The sequence below is a fragment of the Chrysemys picta genome, chromosome 11, assembly GCF_011386835.1.
Source record: "Chrysemys picta bellii isolate R12L10 chromosome 11, ASM1138683v2, whole genome shotgun sequence".
Lineage (NCBI taxonomy): Eukaryota > Metazoa > Chordata > Testudines > Emydidae > Chrysemys > Chrysemys picta.
In genome coordinates, this window is record NC_088801.1 from 46,659,522 (window position 1) to 46,681,804 (window position 22,283).

General features: G+C 38.8%; 1 protein-coding gene across 3 annotated transcripts in view; it reads left to right on the forward strand.

Annotated features, from left to right (window-relative positions):
- The first annotated feature begins 1,600 nt into the window (after window positions 1–1,600).
- Window positions 1,601–22,283, forward strand: part of DNAJC10 (DnaJ heat shock protein family (Hsp40) member C10) — a 36,567-nt gene continuing 15,884 nt past the window's right edge. The window contains exons 1-13 of one of the 3 annotated variants that reach the window (XM_008178295.4): window positions 1,601–1,737; window positions 2,684–3,056; window positions 5,666–5,831; window positions 7,717–7,767; window positions 11,848–11,930; window positions 12,122–12,253; window positions 13,387–13,480; window positions 13,759–13,836; window positions 16,089–16,132; window positions 16,523–16,660; window positions 17,647–17,736; window positions 19,109–19,222; window positions 20,667–20,781. In XM_008178295.4, coding sequence (XP_008176517.2) covers window positions 2,853–3,056; window positions 5,666–5,831; window positions 7,717–7,767; window positions 11,848–11,930; window positions 12,122–12,253; window positions 13,387–13,480; window positions 13,759–13,836; window positions 16,089–16,132; window positions 16,523–16,660; window positions 17,647–17,736; window positions 19,109–19,222; window positions 20,667–20,781 — 1,309 coding nt within the window. In that variant the 5' untranslated portion in view covers window positions 1,601–1,737; window positions 2,684–2,852. Of the gene's footprint in view, window positions 2,219–2,683; window positions 3,057–5,665; window positions 5,832–7,716; window positions 7,768–11,847; window positions 11,931–12,121; window positions 12,254–13,386; window positions 13,481–13,758; window positions 13,837–16,088; window positions 16,133–16,522; window positions 16,661–17,646; window positions 17,737–19,108; window positions 19,223–20,666; window positions 20,782–22,283 lie in introns of all 3 variants that reach the window. The other 2 variants (XM_024114748.3, XM_042860652.2) reach the window with 2 other exon arrangements.

The following is a 22,283-nucleotide window of genomic DNA, read 5'->3' on the forward strand; positions in this document are numbered from 1 at the left end:
CTCCCCACACACCAGCATTAATGAAGATTTGGGAGGGATGGGTGGTGTTACTGGCTCTTGAACTTTATGGCTGCTCTGACCAAATACCCATACAGCAATCATGAGGCATTACTGAAGCCCTACAACTATAGTAATGACCCAACTTATTTATCTGACCTCTGTAATGAGAAGTGGATTTAGCTCTGAATAAATAGTCTATTCGGACAGATTGTAAACCCCTTCTATTGCTGAATAGTTATTCATATTAGCAATTCCAATGAAGTCACTGGAAATACTTGTGAAAATAACTATGCATCAATGAGAGTAAGAGGTTAATAATCTAGTCCCTCAATAATACAATACTGATTTTTTAATAACCAAATCCCATCTCATCCTCTCTGTCACTCTCGTCTTCATTCTCACTCATCTGGCATCTCTCTCTCACTCTTCAAGCACGATTCTGTATTACATAGCCTAGAAATGTCCCCTTGACTCCACTTACCTAACAGTGACTGCCCCTTCTTCTTCCTGCCCTTTGCCTCCATGTTTCATGAGTGCAATTTGCCTTCACTGAGTTACACCAGAACTGAATTTGGCCCTGCTGGTCACATCTCATGCAGCAGCACTGCTCCTAAACAGCATGACATTCTGAACGTGGCTAGGGTGTAGGACAGTCCTAGTTTTGCAGTAGGAATGGTTTTCATTTGTTTTGAGAAGTCTCCAAAAAGCAAGGAATCCCTGGGAAATTATTACTGCTGTATACAGTGTGGCAGCACTGATCAAGTAGGGAAACTAAAAATCAGAAACATCAAAGGGAAATTTAAAATAAACGGAAAGAAAATGAGCCCATGTGGTTTTGATTAAATGCTCTTGTCTGGAGGGGTTGTGTGGCTTATTTGCCCCCTGTTTTTAATATTATTGACTCCTGGGACCAAGGGGTTTGGTGGGTTGGAGGGGGATCAGGGCTGGGGCACGGAAGGGGTTCATTAAGATGAGCAATTATCAGCAGGAGGGGAAAAAAGTTTTGTAGTGATAATCAAGATGGCCCATTTCAGACAGTTGACAAAAAAGGTGTGAGGATACTTAACATCAAATTGGATCTATTTCCCCATGTTAAGTATCCTCACACCTTTTTGTCAACTCTCTGAAATGGGCCATCTTGATTATCACTACAAAACTTTTTTCCCCTCCTGCTGATAATTGCTCATCTTAATTAACTAGCCTCTTAGAGGTGGTTGGGCAACTCCCACCTTTCCATGTTCTCTGTATGTGTACATAACTTCTTACTGTCTGTTCCCTTCTATGCATCCGATGAAGTGGGCTGTAGCCCACGAACGCTTATGCTCAAATAAACGTGTTAGTCTCTAAGGTGCCACAAGTGCTCCTGTTCTTTTCACACCGCTTCTCTGAAGCCTGTTACACCAGACACCCAGCCCCGCGCGGCTCCCTGGGGCCGGGCCGCGCCCGCCCAGCCCGGCCCAGGGGCTAGCGCAGGAACAGCGCTGACAGGCCCGCTCGGGCCCTGCCCCCGCTCCGAGCCCGGCCCCGCCGCAGGAGCCGCGGCCACGTCAGCCCTCCCGGCCTGGTGACTCAGGAGCCGCCCGGCGCCACCTGCCTCCGGCTCAGAGCCGGATCCGGCTCCGCTACCCGCCTCGCTCCTCCCCCGTCCCATGCTGCTCCGCGCCGGCCCCTCCTCCGCCGCCGGCCCGCAGCCGGCCCCTGCGCACCCCGCCGGGGAGCCGAGCGCCGCACAGACCGGTAAGAGCGGCCTGCCTGGCCCGGAAACCCGCCTCGTCCCCGCGCTGCTCTGCCTGTGTCACCAGCGTCCTCCCTGGGCCGAGCATCCCGCCGCTCCAGCCCTGCCCTCAGCCACCCCTACCCCGCCTGGGCTGCCTCCCCTTCCTCAAGCAGCTTCCCTCTCCCCATCCCCGTACTCCTCCCCTCTGTTCCAGATCGCCTCCTCCACAGCATCCGCTCCCCATTTCTACCCTACCCTCCCAGCCCTCTGCCTTCCCCAGCCTGTCACACACTCATCTGCTGTATAAACTCCCCCCGGTTCAGGTGCTAAAGGAGCTATCTTTGTTCTTAGCCTGTTTCACACAACCTGCATAGCCCGCCTATGCTATGCACAGATAGACATCATCACCCACGGCTGCGTGCATCTAGGTACATGACAGGCTGCATGACTCTGAAGCCACTCTAGGCCAGCTGAAGCCATCTGAATGAGGGAGGTTTTTAGGTTCGTTTTGATTTTTAAGAGGTTTTAAATGTCTAACTGAAACACATTTCACTCCTGGGATGAAGGATTGTTTTAACATTGCACAATTACTTTTAAACTACTTGCTCCCACATGCAGAAATAGCTCCTCCTCTTGTCCTCAGTGAGTGAGACTAGGGGGAAAAATATTAGGCAGGAAAAGCAAGCAGAAGATAAATATATTCCTAACTGGTAACCATGTCTGGGCTTTAATGTCTGTCAGTGGGGGCTATTCACATGAGTAAAGCTTTGCAAAATTAGCCCATACCAGAGAAGGAGTTAATGACCATTAACACTTAAATTAAGTAGAAATATCAAGAAGTTGATCAATTTTTCCTGTTACTAATGTTAGGTGCATTCTGCTAAAGCTGTTAATACGTTTCTTAATAACTTATCAATGTAATATAGTGAAACCTCTACTAAATGGCTTTCCCCCCCTTCTTTACAGGTTGTAACTTTTGCAAGACAGTTATCATGTGACTGTGGATTATGACAACCAAAATCTTAGAAAACTCCTTGAATTAAACATCTATATCTTTTGAACATCTTGGAACTTATTGGACACTCTTTGAAGTCTGTCTGAATTGTAACTTGTATAACTTTTTAAAAGCTTCATAATGGAGTTCTTATTATCCAAAGGAGACTGCATTAGAGATTTGAAAAGAACTTTATTATTTTTAGTTTTAACATGTCTGGTAGCTCTTGTTTGCACTGATCAGGACTATTATAGTTTACTTGGAATATCCAAAGAAGCAAGTAATAGAGAAATAAGACAGGCTTTCAAAAAACTGGCATTAAAGTTACATCCTGATAAAAATCAGGTAAGTAAAATCTTTGTGTTCCTGTGAGCTAATTTGCCCAGTGTTAACTTGAAAATGGACTTTTATTTGCTTTTTTAACAAATTTGAAACTTTGCATCTTTGTGTCTTAGATTTTTGAAGTGATGTAATAACAGGATACTTAGTTTAGACTAGCTGACTGTCCTGCAAAGAAAAACAAAAGTAAAAGAGTGGATATATGGCTAAGTTGAACTGAAGTCATACTGAGCCATTGCAGCTGAAAGGCGTGATAGTTTATACAGTTTCTCCAGTGCTTTCTCTTATTTAGACTTACACTGCCTCTTTTGGTTTTAGCTATTAATTACTGTTCTTAATAAATATTGCTGAGCTATGTCATGTCAGTCCTGTTTGGAAACTGAGTAGGGGAAAGCAAAAATTCTGGGAGGGCCTGTGGATGAGAAGGGGAAATGGAGGGACCCCTGGAGAGACAGGAATCAGATCAAATTTTGAAGACATTACACTGGTTGAGAGAAGTCTGTTAGTGTAAATTCAAATACACTAAGGAAACATTTTTTATTTTTATTCTCCTATATGTTACTCAAGACTTACTGGAATAATTAGACTAAAAGTCTTGGAGTAGGACAATACAAATGCCCTGCTACTGATCCTGATCCTGCTACTTGTTACATGCATGTGGAGCCCGAATGATGTCAGTGAGGGTCCATGTGGACACAGGGATCTGCCTGCACAGAGCAAGCTGCAGGAGTGGGGCCTAAAATGCAAACGTTGATACTATACTGTTGAACTTGACATCAAGGAGAAGGACTTTCACCAAACATTTATAACTTGAGTCTAGGAAGCAAGTGTGTATTTGACTATATACTCGGTACTAACATCTCAATGGGGAAGAGAAGAGTGACTGAACATGGATTAACTGTTGAGGAATATGTTATCGTATATAGCCTCTAATTAAGAAGACTTAATTTTATTATGCCTTTCCCCCCCACAATAAAGATAAAAACGGATCAGCTGTAACCTACTATATGTGGCTGATTCTTGCTATCTCAAAGAGCAATTCAGGGATAACTGATATATCACTTGAAATAGAATTGCTTATTCTCAACAGTGTGTGAAATGCTCTCTCAGCTACTTTATAGGTTTTAACTGGACTCTCTACTTATACTTTCAAAAGTATTAAGATTCCTAAGTAGTATCTATAATTTCCATAAAATATGGAAATATTACTATGTAAGAAAGATTTCTCAACAGACTACCTTCTGCAGAATTAAACATACATTTTGTTTAGACTCTTAGGGCTTGTCTATACTTACGCGCTGGTTCGGTGGCAGGCAATCGAACTTCTGAGTTCGATTTATCGCGTCTTGTCTGGACTCGATAAATCGAACCCAGAAGTGCTCCCCGTCGACTCCAGTAATCCTGCTCGGTGCGACGAGTACGCGGAGTCGACGGGGGAGCCTGCCTGCTGCGTCTGGACCGCGGTAAGTTCGAACTAAGGTACGTTTACTTCAGCTACGTTATTCACGTAGCTGAAGTTGCGTACCTTAGTTCGAATTGGGGGGTTAGTGTAGACCAGGCCTTAGATTACACTGATTCATGCATGTAACTCCCGGTAATGTTAATAGCAGCTGTGCACGTGCATCAGGCAGAAAATAGTCCCTTTATAACTTATTTTTTAGTATTGCTGTACATTAATGTAGTAATTTAAGTCAAGTTTTTAAGTAATAATGGGAAAGGTGAGAGAATTAATATAATACTGGTGAGCTAGTTCTCTCAGTCAGCACAGGACCAAGAGAAGGGATGTAAAGTTAGTTGTAAACCACCTTTCCACTTTCCTGATTCTGGAGCTGACTAGAAGCCAAAATGGTCCTTGATGTAATTAAAGGAAGCCTAAGGATTGTTCTGAATTGTGCCAGCTACAGCATTTGGTCTGTCCCTAGAGGATCACTCGTCTCTAGCCAAGGACCACTGGAGAACATTATATTCCATCTCCACCCCAGGCTGCCCACTTTGTCTCCATCACTTCCCCTACACCTGAGTGGGGATGGGAAAGAGGAGTGGGAGGTAGAGATTGCTTCTGTGTCATGGGAGTTCCTAGCTGCAGTTGTTTTGTGCCACCAGACTGATGCAAATAAAGTAGAGCCAAAGGCCAGCGCGTGCCCAAGTTTTATTTCTATAGGAAAATGGTAAATCCTCAGAGGGCATGTAAGTGTTTTCTTAAGGGAAAATTGCACTGTAATAACATATTGCAATCACTACATCTAGTTCTAAAGAAGTAAATCACTAATATATTTAAGTGTAAAATAAACAGAATAAAAACCAAACAGAAAACTTGCTAGCTTGACAGTCTGGTGTAGAATTCAGCTCACATTTGAGTGATTAGAAAAGCAGAGACTTTCAAAGTTATTGTAAGATCTTCAAGTGTGAGTTGAACTCTCTGTGCTACTCTACCTTGTTATCAATACTGGTTGTCTTGCTTGGCGGCTTCTATCTGATAGCAACTTCCATTGAGAAACAATTTACAACATTCATAGTTATGGAGACATTGAAACAGATGTATTGCTGAAAGTTCATTTAATATTTTTAGTTATAGATTAGACAAATATTTAATAATTGTGGTTTTCCTTTGATAGAATGATCCAGATGCTCATGAAAACTTCTTGAAAATAAATAGAGCATATGAAGTATTAAAAGATGACGAGCTACGGAAGAAGTATGATAAATATGGAGAGAAAGGTCTTGAAGATCACCAACAAGGAGGTCGATACGAGAGCTGGAACTTTTATCGCTATGATTTTGGTAAGATGTGTGTTTGTAGTTTGCTTGTCTTTTACAGTCTTGAGTAAATGCAAAATTGTCATCTGTGCCAACTCTATGCACATACTGTCCTCTTGGACCCTCTCTTCCTCTTTCTAGCCTCCACAGCTTTTTTTTTTTTTTTTTTTTCTCTCTCCTTTCTCCCTACTGACTATGTTAGCCTTAAGGTATCTTGTTAAAATAATTCACCAAACAGCAGTAATAATACAGTCAGCTTGGTATGAAATCCACTCATTATACTAAGTATTTGCTTTTTTACTGTTCATTATCATTTACTGTGTATTATAGTGTGTGTGTATATATGTGCGTATTATATGTGATAAGTGATCTTTGTTCATTTGCAATCAAATACTAATATTGTGTCGTATTAACTTCTTAATACAAGGGGAGGGTTTTCTCTTTAATTCCTTCAGATGATTTTTCTATATTGGAAACCCATAACAAATATTTTCCCTAATTTACATTTTTTTATTTATTACACCTAATACATAAAGATCCCAATCCTGCAAAACAGTTAATTCCCATAGAGTCTTACTGGAGATCAATGTAACTATACCAGGAAGTAAGCATACACACCAGAGCAATAGGGTTACACCAAAAATGATTTTTAAATCAGTTCTTCAAACAAAAATTGTCCAGATATTTGCTGGGAATTAGACCGCCTTGTCATTTCAGAGCTATTGTGACACAGGTAGCTAACCTGGAAAATAGGCAACTGAGAGACTGCAATGATGATTTCTACCATGCCATAATGATTTCTACCATGCCATAAATATGGAAGCTGAAGTGAGCCCCTATTTTGGTTAATTGGATAAAAACCTCACAAGTGAAGGATAGAATTCCTACACTTGTATTTTGTTAAAGCAGTCTAACCCTGAAAAAACTCAGAATACAAAGGGAACATTTTATAAAACAAAAACCCTAAGAACTACTTTAATGTTTGTGTATACCTAAATTAAATAAACCAGAGACGTGCACATTGCATGAAATTGAGAGTGATTTCAAATTTCTTTAGAGGTTACAATAATTTAAAAATTTCATGTGTTTGAGTCTGCACTTCTTGACAAAAGTGGTTGATTTAAAATGTCAGATTTTTAACTTTTATTGAACATTCATTTTAAGTTTATGTACAGTTATGCTTATTTTCTTTTTGTTCTGGATTTTTATTTTATTGTGAATTTATTGCTTCTGTATGGCAGTGACTTGATAACACCGGAGGAGACTGAAGTTCTGTCTTATTTATTTGTATTACCTACAGGCCTCAACATTTGGGCTTATTGTGTTAGGCACTGTACAAACCATACTGAGACAATTCCAGCCCCCAAAGAACTGACAATCTGAATAGATAAGACAGACAAAGGGTCAGAGAGGTTTGGGGCACCAAGAGGGAAAGTGAGAAAGGTCAAACAAGCAGGCCAGTGACAGACCTGGGACTAGAACTTAGGTTTCAAAGGTCTCAGTGCTGTGCTCTATCAACTGAATCATGCTGCCTCTCAAACCCTCATCAGGCACTCAGTATTGTGTCTCATCTGTGACAAAGATGCACCACGTCTTTGTGTGTACAGCCAGTTCAGTCTCCTATGCCTACTTAATGATTGGTTTGTCTGCTGAAGATGCTAAAAGGTTCCCAGCTGTGATGATGGCTATTGTGATGTCTCCTGGGAATTTAACTGAGACCAAATGAATCTTATACATACCACTGAATTACATATCACATGGCAAAATCTTTCACCTTGCTAATATGCACCATCTTTTGTTTTCTACAAATTTCATTTTGTGCAAGCAGCACAGGAGTATTTCTGGATTCTTTTATGTAAAGATTGCAAAAGAAAAACATAGTTGCTGACTTTGTATTTTTTCTTACTAGGTATTTATGATGATGATCCTGAAATCATAACATTGGATAGAGGAGAATTTGGTATGTCTGTCAAGTCATATGGGTTCGCTAATATTTTAACATTGTGTAAATATTATTTTCAGACTGAATTTTTTCATGGTATACATAGATTATAAATTGTCAGAGAAATTGACCAGAGAAAATGTGCACATTATTTCCAAAGATAAAAATGTTTTTGAGCATCATGGGTCAATTAATAAATGCTATGCAGATCAATGCCAGTCAGCGTTTTAGATTGAATTTGAAAGTGTGTAATATCTGAAGGAAGGGGAAATTATTTACCTTGTAACTTTGTTTCTCCAGATTTATTATCCTGCAGAATTCTCACTCTTTGGTCTTTTGTCTTGAGCACACATCTCCCACTAGGCAGTTGATCTCCAAAACTAGCAATTCAGTCAGTTCTACTTACCCGCAATTCTGCTTGTTTGAAGATACCGTTTGACAGGATTCCTATTTTGACATTCCTAAATCTTGGCTCCCTAATGTCAAAAATAAAAAGTCTTAATCCAGACACCAGGAGAAAGCTCATACTGCTCAATGATGGGAGGGGGCTTTTGTTTTTCCCCTCTCATATTTATTGTCAGTGTTTACAGATATTTGATGTGTTTTCAAAATAAGATGCTGTGTGTACTCACAGACAATTAACAGTGTTCTACTCTTACTTTCTGGAAATTAGTAAATCTTAACTATCTTTTTTATACTTCAACATTATATTAATTCAGCAGTTTTCAGTCAAACATACTGACATCTTGTAGCACAAACAATAATTCTCAGGCAAAATAGAAGAGACAAAATACAAATGAATTAGAGCCAGGATGTGATAGTGATTTTTTTATACAGATACCTGAAGAGACAGCTTGTTTTTCTTAGATACGCTTTGGCTCAGATTCCTTAGATGTGCATGCAGTGTACTGCTGCTACTCTTTGTCAAACAAATGTGTAATAGATATAGTAGAATCTACATCTAGGATGAAACACACACATATACTCCAAAACAGTATGAGTTAGTGCCTGGAACTATATGAGGATTAATTATTTAAATTAAAGGGGAATTAAATCCATCCTCTAACCAAGATACAGAACAGCCCTATGCCCCCTCAGCATTCATTTTCACAGCAGCAGCCATCACTCTTGTACACCCCATACTTTGTGATCATTGGATTCAAGCAGTTACCAGTGATTCAGACCCCAGCCAATCCCCCAAATCCCTGCTATGACAGGCTTTGCAGAACCAGTACTGAGAGCCTTCTTGTGCCACCACCTTACTGCCCCTTCCCCATGCCACTGAACCACTGTTTCTGCTGTTCTGAGGACCTTTTGCACCCTCTTCTATGATGGGTGATGAATTAACCTTTGGTTAATGATAATCTAATGACAATTTATTTTATAACAAATGATAATTTATTTTATAATAAAACAATGTAATTTTCTATGTATAACAGCTTCCATGTTAAAATTCTGGATATATGAATTTAAACAAAGTTCTGTTTAAAAAAAATTAAAGGGAGATAGACTGTCATAGAAGTGAAATTAAGTTGGCTTTCTCCTCTTGTTAGAAGTAATACCTAAAGATAAACATAACTAATATAGAATGTTGGGGAAAAGTCATTGTTTTCCCACTTGTATATGTTTGACAGCATTTTGTGTATAGTTTTCCTTATATAGTCAGCTAGGCTTAGAACCTGCAAGCTGAACCACTAAGGTACACCATTATATCCACATAGAGCCTCATGAAGACAAAGAGGTTCCACAGGAGAACACTGGCCACCTGCAGAAACAGGACTGTAGTCAATTTCCCCTGTTCATTTAGGTGTTTCACACAGAAACAGCAGAGAGATTTTTAACATAGGAAAATGTGACTGAAAAACCCCACAAAAGTTAGGGACTCTGAGCCATGTGATTTGACTTCAGTGGTACCCCTTTAGTAATGAGTTTTCTAATATACATACATGCTTTGACAGGGTAACAAGCCTTGTGGATGGGGGAAGCGGTAGATGTGGTATATCTTGACTTTAGTAAGGCTTTTGATACTGTCTGGCATAACCTCCTCTTAAACAAACTAGGGAAATACAGCCTATATGGAGCTACCATAAGATAGGTACATAACTGGTTGAAAAAGCGGTCCCAGAGAGTACTTATCACTGTTTCACAGTCAAACTGGAAGGACATATTGAGTGGGGTCCCGCAGGGATCAGTCCTGGGTACAGTTCTGTTCAAGATCTTCATCAATGATTTAGATAATGGCATAGAGAGTACACTTATAAAGTCTGCAGACCATACCAAGCTGGGAAGGGTTGCAAGTGCTTTGGAGGATAGAATTAAAATTCAAAATGATCTGGACAAACTGGAGAAATGGTCTGAAGTATAGGTGATGAAATTCAATAAGGACAAATGTAAAGTACTCCACTTAGGAAGGAACAATCAATTGCGCACACACAAAATGGGAAATGACTGCCTAGGAAGGAGTACTGCGGAAAGGGTTCGGGGGTTATAGTGGATTGCAAGCTAAATATGAGTCAACAGTGTAACACTGTTGCAAAAAAAGCAAACATCGTTCTGGGATACATTAAGTGGTGCATTGTAAGCAAGACATGAGAAGTAATTCTTCCCCTCTATTCCATGCTGATAAGGCCTCAGCTGGAGTATTATGTCCAGTTCTGGGTGCCACGTTTCAGGAAAGTTGTGGACAAATTGGAGGAGTCCAGAGGAAAGCAACAAAAATTATTAAAGGTCTAGAAAACATGACCTATGAAGGAAGATTTTAAAAAATTAGGTTTATTTAGTCTGAAGAAGAGAAGACTGAGAGGGGATATGACAACAGTTTTCAAGTGCATAAAAGGTTGTTACGAGGAGGAGGGAGGTAAACTGTTCTCATTAACCTCTGAGAAAAGGACAAGAAGCAATGGGCTTAAATTGCAGAAAGAAGTTTAGGTTGGACATTAGGAAAAACTTCTTAACTGTCAGGGTGGTTAAGCACTGGAATAAATTACCTAGGAAGGTTGTGGAATCTCTGTCATTGGCAATTTTTAAGAACAAGTTAGACAAACACCTGTCAGGAATGATCTAGTTATTACATGGTCCTGCCTTGGGGCTGGACGAGATGAGACTCAAGGTCCCTTGCAGTCCTACACTTCTGTGATTCTATGCTCCCCTTTGAGACTAGTTATTAGGTAGTTGGCCTCTTACCTAAGCACATTAGATTGATTTGAGCCTGCAATTTAAATTGCATTTTCAGATGTAAAATTAAACCTCTCTTATTTGAAATAGATTTTTTTTATTCAATTCAGGTTTGAGCATTACTTACCATATGGCAAGAGTGCAAGTGATTGTCAGGAGATAACGTGTAGCTGATGAGTAGAGGTAGTGTTTGTATTTTGTTAATATAACTAAGTTTCTATAATCCTTCTGATATTTAACATATATATTTAATCTGTTGGAGTGTTTAAATTACTACTCTAGTGCAGGGGTCGGCAACGTTCGGCACGCGGCTCGCCAGGGTAAGCACCCTGGCGGGCCGGGCCAGTTTTATTTACCTGCTAACGTGGCAGGTTCGGCCGATCGCGGCCCCCACTGGCCGGGGTTTGCCGTCCCGGGCCAATGGGGGCGGCGAGAAGTGGCGCGGGCGAGCAATGTGCTGGCCACGGCTTCTTGAAGCCCCCATTGGCCTGGGACGGCGAACCCCGGCCAGTGGGGGCCGCGATCGGCCGAACCTGCCACGTTAGCAGGTAAATAAAACTGGCCCGGCCCGCCAGGGTGCTTACCCTGGCGAGCCGCGTGCCGAACGTTGCCGACCCCTGCTCTAGTGTGTTTACTAGCTCAATTAGATGTAAACAAAATTTCATAGTTAAGCAGGGGGTTTCACTTCAATTATGCCTTTCATGTGTCCTGCATATGTCAGTGTGAGTGTAAATGGAGTTGCAGTCATTACACTATTCTAGGTATTAATGATATCCACTGAATCAGGGAATTGAACTCGGGCCTTAAAATAGGTGTGTATTTATTCTCTCTTTCAGACTCTCACTCTATGTAGATGCACAACTTAAAAGGAAGCTTTTATCAATTCTTAACTTAAGTATATTTTTGTCTCCTCTTGTTAACCAGATGCTGCTATTAACTCTGGAGAACTCTGGTTCATCAATTTCTATTCCCCTCGATGTTCACACTGCCATGATTTAGCCCCTACGGTATGTATTTACAGTCAGCATCTTAATTCTGAAAATGTATTTCAAGTAGACACTTTTTTTTCATTCGAGTAAAACTTTTTGTCAAGTTTGATTTGCATGCTGAAGCTAAAGTCTAAAACAGCAGAAGAATTTTGAAAATTGTTTCAAAAGAAAATATCCCAAGTTTTCTTTTTTCCCCTCCTTCTTTTTAGTGGAGAGAATTTGCTAAAGAAATGGATGGACTAATACGCATTGGAGCTGTAAATTGTGGTGATAATAGAATGCTTTGTCGGATCAAAGGAATTAATAGTTATCCAAGTCTCTATGTTTTCAAAACTGGAATGGTGAGTAATTAAACTGTTTTGTTTTTTTTCCAAGTTTTATAAATAATGGACATTTATATGCTCTTTCTATCTTGTGCATGTATTTGTGTTTTATTATGTGTTTATATTTTATATAAAAATAATTAAAATAAAGTTAAAGAATTCTAAGGAAGAATACTAAACTAAAATACATTTTATCATTGATGCTATAGCAGTAAAGAATTTTTCTTTATAATAGTCTAATTTATTCTTCATCATTTATAAAAAAAATTATTTGGACTTTCATTCACCATGAACAGCCCAATTACACTAGACAATTTCAGTTTTGATCATGTTATATTACAACTAAATGAGGAAATAAATAAATACCTCTCAAACAGTTCTCTTCAGATCATTTTGCAACAGAGAGACTAAGTATCACTTCTTCCATTTTGGGGAAATTGAGACACTGAGGTTAAATGATTTTTTTAGGGCTGTACAATGAGTAAGTGATAGATCCAGGAATTGAATACAAGGCTTTGAACACCCAGACCAGTGCTCTCTCCACTGAGCCACACTGTCTCTATCACAGTTCTGTATTGGAGTTTCCAACAATGTAGGATGATATTTAAATATATGCAAAACTCTGCTTTAAGCTTAAGGAACTTTGACAGTATTCCTTTAAAAGACACCCGCCGGTTATTTTTTTACAAAATTTCTTCTACTGTAGCAATATGCTGTACTGCATGCTACTTAGTCTGGTTATTGAGCATTCAGCACATAATGCTACAGTGGAGAGAATGTGTAAACTTTTGAGGAAGTTAAAGTAGAGGAGATGTATATTAACAGAAGTCTGGCACAATACTCACTTCTTTTAAACAAACAAACATGACTATGGGAACTGATATTTCTGAGGTCTTATAATCCTTATATTTCTGGACTAAATGAAAGCCACATATAAATTAGACAAGGGCCTGAGTCACAAAATTCAAATTTAAGGTTGAACTCCAAACACACTAAAGTTTGGAATGGAGGGTAAAAGCATTTTGGATCTAGGATTTTGGTTAAGGTCCATCTGCAGCGTAAATAATAATTTCAATTATTAATTACTGTGTAATGATTTCTGTAAGTTAAATTTTGCGTTAACACTTTTTTTTTTTTTTTTTTTTTTTTAGAATCCAGTGAAATTTTACGGAGAGAGATCAAAGGAAAGTTTAATGAGTTTTGCCATGCAGTATGTCACAAGCACAGTGACAGAGTTATGGGCAGGTAATGTAATTTGTTTGGGCTATTGATCTTTTTATTTTGTTTTTTAAGACAAGGAGGTATTGCCAGTATTATATCTACATTTAATTGAGTGTGTGTACCCAGTATTTCTTACTCAAGGTTGAAATTTGTGCGTGTGCACACACACACAATACTTGAAATTAAAAAACTGTTTAATTATAATTGTGCTAATAAGCATGCTTGTTTCATAGTTTACATGAATATTTTTTCATATTTAAAACAAAACATCAAACAAATTGTATTTTGTGCTTTTTTTGTAGGAAATTTTGTTAATGCTATTCAAACTTCATTTGCCTCTGGTGTTGGCTGGCTGATCACTTTCTGTGCTGAGGGTGGAGGTAAATATATTAAATAAGGCAAACTGATTGAAGAGAAAACAATTCTCTTTTGTTTTTCACTGACAGCGACACAATTGCTGCTGCTTCTAATGAAGATATTAATGGGGTAAAATTCACCCATAGCGTGGAAGGCCAGCACAAGGCCATATGGACCACTTAAGCCCCATTATAGGGCTACTTGGGAAAGGGAACGTTAATGGAGGAACTGTAGAGTGGTGCTTGCGCACCCTATATGTGTCCCAGGATGGGCCTCTGTCCTGGGCCCACAATGGGGCCTGGCCATAGGATCCATACTTCTGCAGTAGCCCCCACATCCCATGCAACTGACACAGACAGGTTTTGGCTGCTGTTACAGCTCATAGGCTTCAACATCAGATACTAAAAAAGTACACAGCATCCCTGCTCATTGGCCCTGGATTGGTGGGAGTGGTGGACTTCCCTCTCCAATCATAATGCAAAAAAGATTGAATAATGATTAAATATTTTAGGCATTATGTAGCCCTTGCACAACCTAAGTTTGCATATCGCAAACTACAAATATGATGATCAAATAATTAAAAAAAAAAAAGGGGGATGGGGGTAATCTTTTTAAATAAATCAGTGGTGGTTTGGATTGGCACCCTTCCCAGAGCCCTCCCCATCTAGTGTCCCCTCTCCCGCCATTGGGGACATTTGTACTAGCAGTCACAGATGAGCCACGTGCCTTTGCAGGCAGTCATCACACCATCCTCTCCATAAATTTATCAAGCTCAATCTTGAAGCCAGTTAGCTTTTCTGCCCCCACTCTTCCCTTTAGAATGCTGTTCCAGAACTTCACTCCTCTGATGTTTAGAGACCTTTGTCTAATTTCAAGCATAAACTTGTTAATGGTCATTTGTTCTTGTGTCCACATTGGCGCTTAACTTAAATAACTCCCTTCTCCCTCCCTTGTATTTATCCCTCTGATGTATTTAGAGAGAGCAATCACATCTCTCCTCAGCCTTCATTTGGTTAGTCTAAACAAACCAAGATCTTTGAGGCTCCTCTCATAAGGAAGGTAGGTTTTCCATTCCTCTGATCCTCCTACTAGCCCTTCTCTACACCTCTTCCAGTTTGAATGAATCTTTCTTAACCATGGGAGACTAGAATTGCACACAGTATTCCAGACGAAGTCTCACTAGTGCCTTGTATAAAGGCAATAACACTTCCCTGTCTCTACTGAAAATACCTCGCCTAATGCATCCTAGGATCACATTAGCGGCCCATAGTCATCCTGTTATCAACCAATACACCCAGGTCTGCCTCCTCCTCTGATACTTCCAACTGATAAGTTCCCAGTTTATAGCAAAAATTCTTGTTGTTAGTCCCTAAGTGCGTAATCTTGCACTTTGCACTATTAAATTTCATCCCATTTCTATTACTCCAGTTTTCAAGGTCATCCAGATCTTCTTGTGTGACATTCCAGTCCTCCTCCATTTTGGCAATACCTCCCAACTTTGTCTCATCCACAAATTTTATTAGCACACTCCCACTTTTTGGGCCAAGGTCAGTAATGAAAATGTTAAATAAGAATAGTCTCAGGATCGATCCCTGAGAAACTCCACTAGTAACCTCCCTCCAGCCTGACAGTTCATCTTTCAGTATGATCCATTGTAGTCTCCTCTTTAACCTGTTCCTTATCCATCTTTTAATACTCATATCAATCCCCATCTTCTCCAATTTAACTAATAATTTCCCTTGCGGAACTGTATCAAGCACTGAAATCCAGGTAGACTAAATCTACTGCATTTCCTTTGTCAAAAAATCAGTTATCTTCTCAAGTTATTACTTTTCAGAAATGTTTGTGGGGTTTCTAATAATTCTAATGAAATCTCTTTCTATGACAATTTGATACATAGGTAGATATTTTTAAAACATTGCTCAGGCGAGAATCAGTTTACAAGGGCAGGAATCATAAGCCATGTAAAACACTGCTCATATTTCAAAATGAGAGAGGATTCTCTACTGATGAAGCCAATATAGAATATTTTAATTCACAATTGTCATCACATAGAAAGTAGCTTCTCAAGATTTTTCACTTGAAAAGCTACAAAAAAAAGTGTTTTTTTTGTTTTGTTTTTTTAAAAGCTAGCAAACATGCATTGTGAAACTGTAGCCTGCTTCCTCCTGGGATTTTTGGTGAGGAGAAGAAAAACTCTAAATTAGAGTAAGTTTAATGATTTGATCATTTAAGGCCTTGTGTTTACAGGTAAATCATTATTTTCATTTTCCAGATTGTTTGACTTCCCAGACGCGCCTTAAACTAGCTGGCATGTTGGTAAGCAGTATTTCATTTGAAGATGTTACCCATTATATTTAAATCAGAATTCCAAAAGGTGAAATCCTGATGCCATAGAAGTCAATGGCAAACTCTCACTGACTTCAGTGGGGCCAAGATTTCACGCAATAACTTTCAAACAGTTTGTTTTCAAATCACCTTTATGTTTGAGAGCCATCTCATCATTGAACATGATATAATGGAACCAAATGTTTAAAAGATTTCCTAAAATGGAGTACATGACTATCAAAGTATTGTTGTGCTTCCCTGTAAGTCTTCCTTTCCCCCCATCTCCTAAAAACTAACTAGTTGCCTCTTTTGTCGTTGCAGAAATTCTTCTGACCTTGAGTTTCAAAATAACACACTCAAATTGTTGCTTTTTTATTTCAGGAAGGCCTTGTTAATGTAGGCTGGATGGACTGTGCCACCCAGGGTGAGCTTTGTGATAATTTGGATATCTCATCTAGTACTACAGCATACTTTCCACCTGGAGCCACCTTAACTAATAAAGAGAAAGGAGGTGTTTTGGTATGAGTTATTTTTAAACAGTTTGTGTCTACATACAATATGGTGGTGGTGATGAGAAAGTGGATTATAAACATTCACCAATCAAACAAAATTGAATTTATTACACTGAGAAATGTTTGTTCCCAGTTTTACATTTAACTTATGTGCTAATGGTAAATTTGATATATATTGAGCTAGATACCCTTCTTAAAAATCTCAAAGAAACGTGATCTATATGCAATGAAAATGGACTTGCATTGCCTGTCACTATGGATATGTGCTGTGTTGTGCTATCCTCCTATTACCATATCACCTTAAACCTCTTGTTTCAGTTGTCTTGAGGTTAATATTCTTAATTTATGCAAGAAAATCACCAATCTGAAACGTGACACTCTCTCATATGCTATGGCCACCTAAGCCCTTCTGCAAAAGTGAACCTGAAGAGAAAGTAACAATCACTGGAGCTACATTAAATCCACCAGCATTGAGTTACTACTTCTTATGCACTTCCTGATGTTTGCAAAATTACAGAAATACAGTGATCTGAACTATACCAATAGTACAGTAAAATAGAGATATGTTGCCAAACAAAGTATTTTGTGAGTTGAGGCCATGTCTTTGTTTTAGCACTCATGTTGAGAAAGCATGTGGTATTTTGTGGTTTTAGTGTGGGTGATGGGGAAAAAAGCAGTGTGTGTGACAGTGGGATTTAGTCTCCTATGTGCCTAAATCACATTTAAAAATAAGACTCAGGCATCGCAACGCTGAGCACAGTGTGCCTAAATACATTTTAAAATCTGGGCCTGAAAGAGCAGACTGCTTAGAGTACAGTGTTCTTGTAATAGCAATTAAAGGGAAGTTTGAATCAAGTAACATATATTGATTAACAGCTTTTTTCAGTTGATGAATGGGGACTAATCAGGTTAATTCTGTTGAGGATTGCTAATCAACAATATGTTTAATGTTTATACATTTTATATAATTAGAGTGACTTTTTTCTCTTCTAGTTTCTTAACTCCTTGGATGCCAAAGAGATATATTTGGAAGTAATGCAGCATCTTCCAGATTTTGAAATGCTCTCTGCAGCCTCATTAGAGGTAACGTTTAATAAATAAATAAATAAATTTCAGATTTTAAGTTTAAAAGGCCATATTCAGCAAAATAGTCTCTTGTCTTTCTGAAAAGTTTTCACCTCCTATTGGTATAAACAATTCTTAAAATTACTATACCCAAAAAATATTTTTTTCTCTAGCTTACTGTTTGACAGCCCTTTTATCTGTATTGAGTTTCATTGTTTCCTCTATTTGCAATCGGGCCTTTCACACAGCAACTGGGGAAAAGAAGCATTTTTTTAAAACAGGAAAATATGACTAAAACCATAAAAGAACTCTGAATAGTGTAATAATTACAGTTTTTCTTTCTAATTGACTAAATTCCTAGTGGACTGTTTCAACAACTAAATCTAGTTTCATTGATATCCTAATCATTAAAGACTCAATTGAATGGGTTTATATGCCTTAGTGTATCCAAACTAAGGCCTGGTCTACACTAACAAGGTAAGTCTATCTGAATTACGCAAGATACCTAACATAAGTCGACGTAGCTTAGATCAACTTACAGCGGTGTCTACACCACGCTGTGTCGATGGGAGATGTTCTCTCGTCAATGTACCTTCCACCTCTCGGGGAGGTGGAGTACTGAAGTCGACAGGAGAGCATTCTCCCATTGACTTATGTTGTCTTCACCAGGACCGCTAAATTGATGCCTGCTGCATTGATCGAAGCAGCACTGATTTAGCCAATAATGAAGACAAGCCCTAAGCCTCAGTCTCCTTTCACTAAGCTAATAATATTGTTTGCTGCAAGTGGTTCTTTAATGTGTCGGCTCTTTGCAGCACATGATGTTTAATTATTAACCAATCAGGATGCTTTTAAACTGTGTTATTAACCAATTAAGTTATCAACTTGCACTAAGTTATTAACTTATTTGCTGTGAGAAAATAAATAAATAAATAAATATAAAAAAATAAATATTTCCTGTCATACTGTTCAATATGAATTGTACTATAGTAAATGAAACAATGAATTCACACTCCTGTGGCTCTTTTGGGTAATACTGATCACTACTTTGGCTCTTGAACAACTGAGGTCTGAGTATCACTGCTTTAAAGAGAGAGTGCAAAGTTTAGCAATTTTGATCTAGTAGGAGGGAGGCAAATTGTAAGCAAGATTAAAAAGATATAGAAAATAGTTTTTAGATTTTCTCTTTTAGGGTGGTGCTCTATTGAAAAGCTGTTAAATTTATATCATTTTGAAGGGCAATGCAATGTGTGTTGGAAACTGGTTTAGGTTCTGGTGAATTACTTAAAATTTGATTTACAGTATCATAACAGAAAACATGGATTTAACTTACATAACTGGCAGAAACTGGAAACTAAGCATTTCTCTCTCGTTGACTTCCCATTTTAAGGACCACGTGGCTCATCACCGGTGGCTGCTTTTCTTTCAATTTGGTGAGAGTGACAAGTCAAATGTGCATGAGTTTAAAAAACTGAATTTTCTGCTTAAAGATGAACATATTCAGGTAAGAATACTCATTTATGTAGCATTATGCCCCCTAGCTTCCCATTAACAAGCTGTTTCATGTTATCTTCTTTATCACCACCTATCAGTTGTAAGTACTGAGACAGATTTTGCTCTCACACCTGTCTACATCTGGGGTAACTCCACTGATTTCAGAACAAAATCTGGCCTCTTAAGTAGAACTTGAGTATGTTAAAACATGAAAGAACGGAAAATAATTACAACACAAATTCTCCTTAACCTTCCTTATTGTATCAGACTGTTGCATGGGATAGGTCAGGGGTCAGCAACCTTTGGCACGCGGCTCGCAAGGGTAAGCACCGGTTTGTTTACCTGCCATGTCTGCAGGTTCAGCTGATTGCAGCTCCCACTGGCTGCGGTTCGCCGCTCCAGGCCAATGGGGGCGGCGGGAAGCCGCGTGGGCCAAGGGATGTGCTGGCCGCTGCTTCCTGCCGCCCCCATTGGCCTAGAGCCAGGATGAGCCGCGTGCCAAAGGTTGCTGACCCCTGGGATAGAGGATTCCTGCTGTAGGCACCCAAGCCCTGAGTTGGATGTCTAAATCAAAGTGATTTTCACAGTACTGAGCACTTGCAGCTCCCATTGAATTCAATATCAAATATGCTGCACATTAACTAAACCAAAATGGACTTAGGTACTTACGTATGGGTTAGGCACTTGTGTTTGAAAACTGGTTATAGTCCATATTTGTCTCATTTCAACAGTTACATTTGATATGTCTGTGATAAACGTAATGCAGTTTTTTCTTTACAGAAGATGAAGACATACTTCAAACAAAAAAGTCTTGCAAAACTTGAACAGTATTTTAAATATTTACCCTATAAAGATTTTATAATTTTATTTGTGTGTGCTTGAGGCTGGAACTAAATTAACTTTCATTCTTAAAAGTAATTCAAAGTAGCTTTTGTGTAACCAGGGGAAGTTTGTATAATTAAAGACCATAGATCATACAGTTCTCTAATGTAAGTTCATAGTAATTTCCATGGACTTCAGTAGTTACTCTGAGAAGAGCAGAATTTGGTCCCCTAGTATTTATCTCAGATGCTATGTTCTCTCAACATTTTATTTGGAAGAAATTGGATTATTTTAGTTTCTATGCCCTATACCTGTCTTTGAGGTAAGAATTAGCAGTGATTAGCTGTGTTGCAATATTAAATTGTTTTGTTTTTATAAGCTTTTCTCTACCTAATTGTGCTTGCGGTACATAATACGTCTGTGTGAACTGAATTACACCTTAAACATTGTATCAGTCATAAAACTGGTCAAAGATCACTAGCACTTATAAAAGAATATTGCATTTATAACTGACAGGAAGTACCATTTTTGAAAAGCATCTTAATTTATGTCAACTTTCCAAATATACTAATATAAATAAATTAGATTCCCTTATTCAAAAAGAAAAAACATTATTGTTTGTTTAATAATAGGTTGGAAAGATTGACTGTCTTTCTGCACCAAGTGTCTGCAGTAATCTTTATGTCCATCAGCCATGTCTAGCAGTCTTTAAAGGAAAGGGAACTGAAGATTATGAAATTCATCATGGTAAGGCAAACTGACAGAAGTTTTAAGCTAATGTGTAATTTTTTTAGATGAAGTCTTTTGCAGACTGAATTTGTTTTTCAGAACAATTGTTTTCACAACTCTAATGATATTACATCATAATTTTGCTTTAACATTGCCTATTGTCTTGTTATATTATTCTGTATACTTTTTTCTTCTGTAAGCAATCCTCAAACACCAAAAGATTCTCCTCCTACTTATTCACTTTTTAGTACTCCCTCTATTTCAAAGACATCATTACAGCCTTGGAATAAGAATGGGAATTTCTGAAGCCAATCACTGTTGCTCTTTGCTTTGGCAAAGGTAGCTGAAAAATGACATAAGGCACACCCTTCCCCATATGCTGAACATGCTGCTTGCACAATGCTTTTGGCTTCAGAATCTTGGGACTTGATCTCTTATTTTACATGTGTCCATTTGCTAATTTCACATCCACCCACTGTTGTCACATTCTGGGGTGAAATCCACACCAGTGAAGAGTTGTATCACCTCTTTCCCTGTAACCCCAAGTGCCTCATAATGCCTTGTCACTGGCTCTCTGCCTGGAACTCCCACAGTTAGCAACAAGCATGTAAGTCTGTATTGGGCTGACTTGGACCAATGCCTGCAATACCACAGATTTTCACTGGCTTCACCTAGCCTTGGTTAACAACTGGGATGATGAGTCCACACTGTCCCCGGCCCTGAATTTTCCCAAAAACACACGTTTTGAAATGTCCAGCCCTGTCCTGGAACAATCAGAGGGATATTAAGGTTTGTTACCCTTTTAAGGAATCATATTCAACACTTTACTACTTTACCTGGAATTACAAAACAGTTCACACCATTGGGTTGGCTTAGATTTAAAAAAAAAAGGGGGGGGGGATTTCAAGTGAATTCAAGTATAAGACATAAAATTAGAAATGGTTACCAGCAAATAAAAGTGAAAACACGCATTTAAAACTTAATCTAGCAATTTTTAGTTCAAGGCTTTTTGTAAGACCTACAGTCTTCCAGCAAGATAGTGACTGACCCTCCCCGCGATCAGGATCTGTCCCAGAGGCCCAAAAGGTTTCTGGTGCTTTTGTCTTAGGTAAAAGAGAGAGAACTTGGGGTACCTGCCCCTTTCTTTTATAGGCCATTGAATCTTTGAAATGGATTCTTCTGAAGGATACCCCCTCGCCCCTCCAAAAAGTAAAGTTTATCCAAAGCAGCGGGAGGAAGGCGACTTGGTGTCTCATGATAAAGGAGGCTCCAGGCTCTTTCTTCCCCCATTTGTGTTTGCAAAAATGAAAATTGCTCTGTGTCCTGCCATCTTCTCCCCCTAGTATCTTGAGGACGCTGTTTACTACTAATATGTAAATTGAGATAAACACGCATTCCTTTGTTTAGGATAGACCTGTTTAACAATGTTTGTCTAGGCAGGTCTGTGTGGTTTTGAATATGTGCTAATAACATACAGCAGGAATTCATAACTTTACATATAATATTGCTGCATACATTTC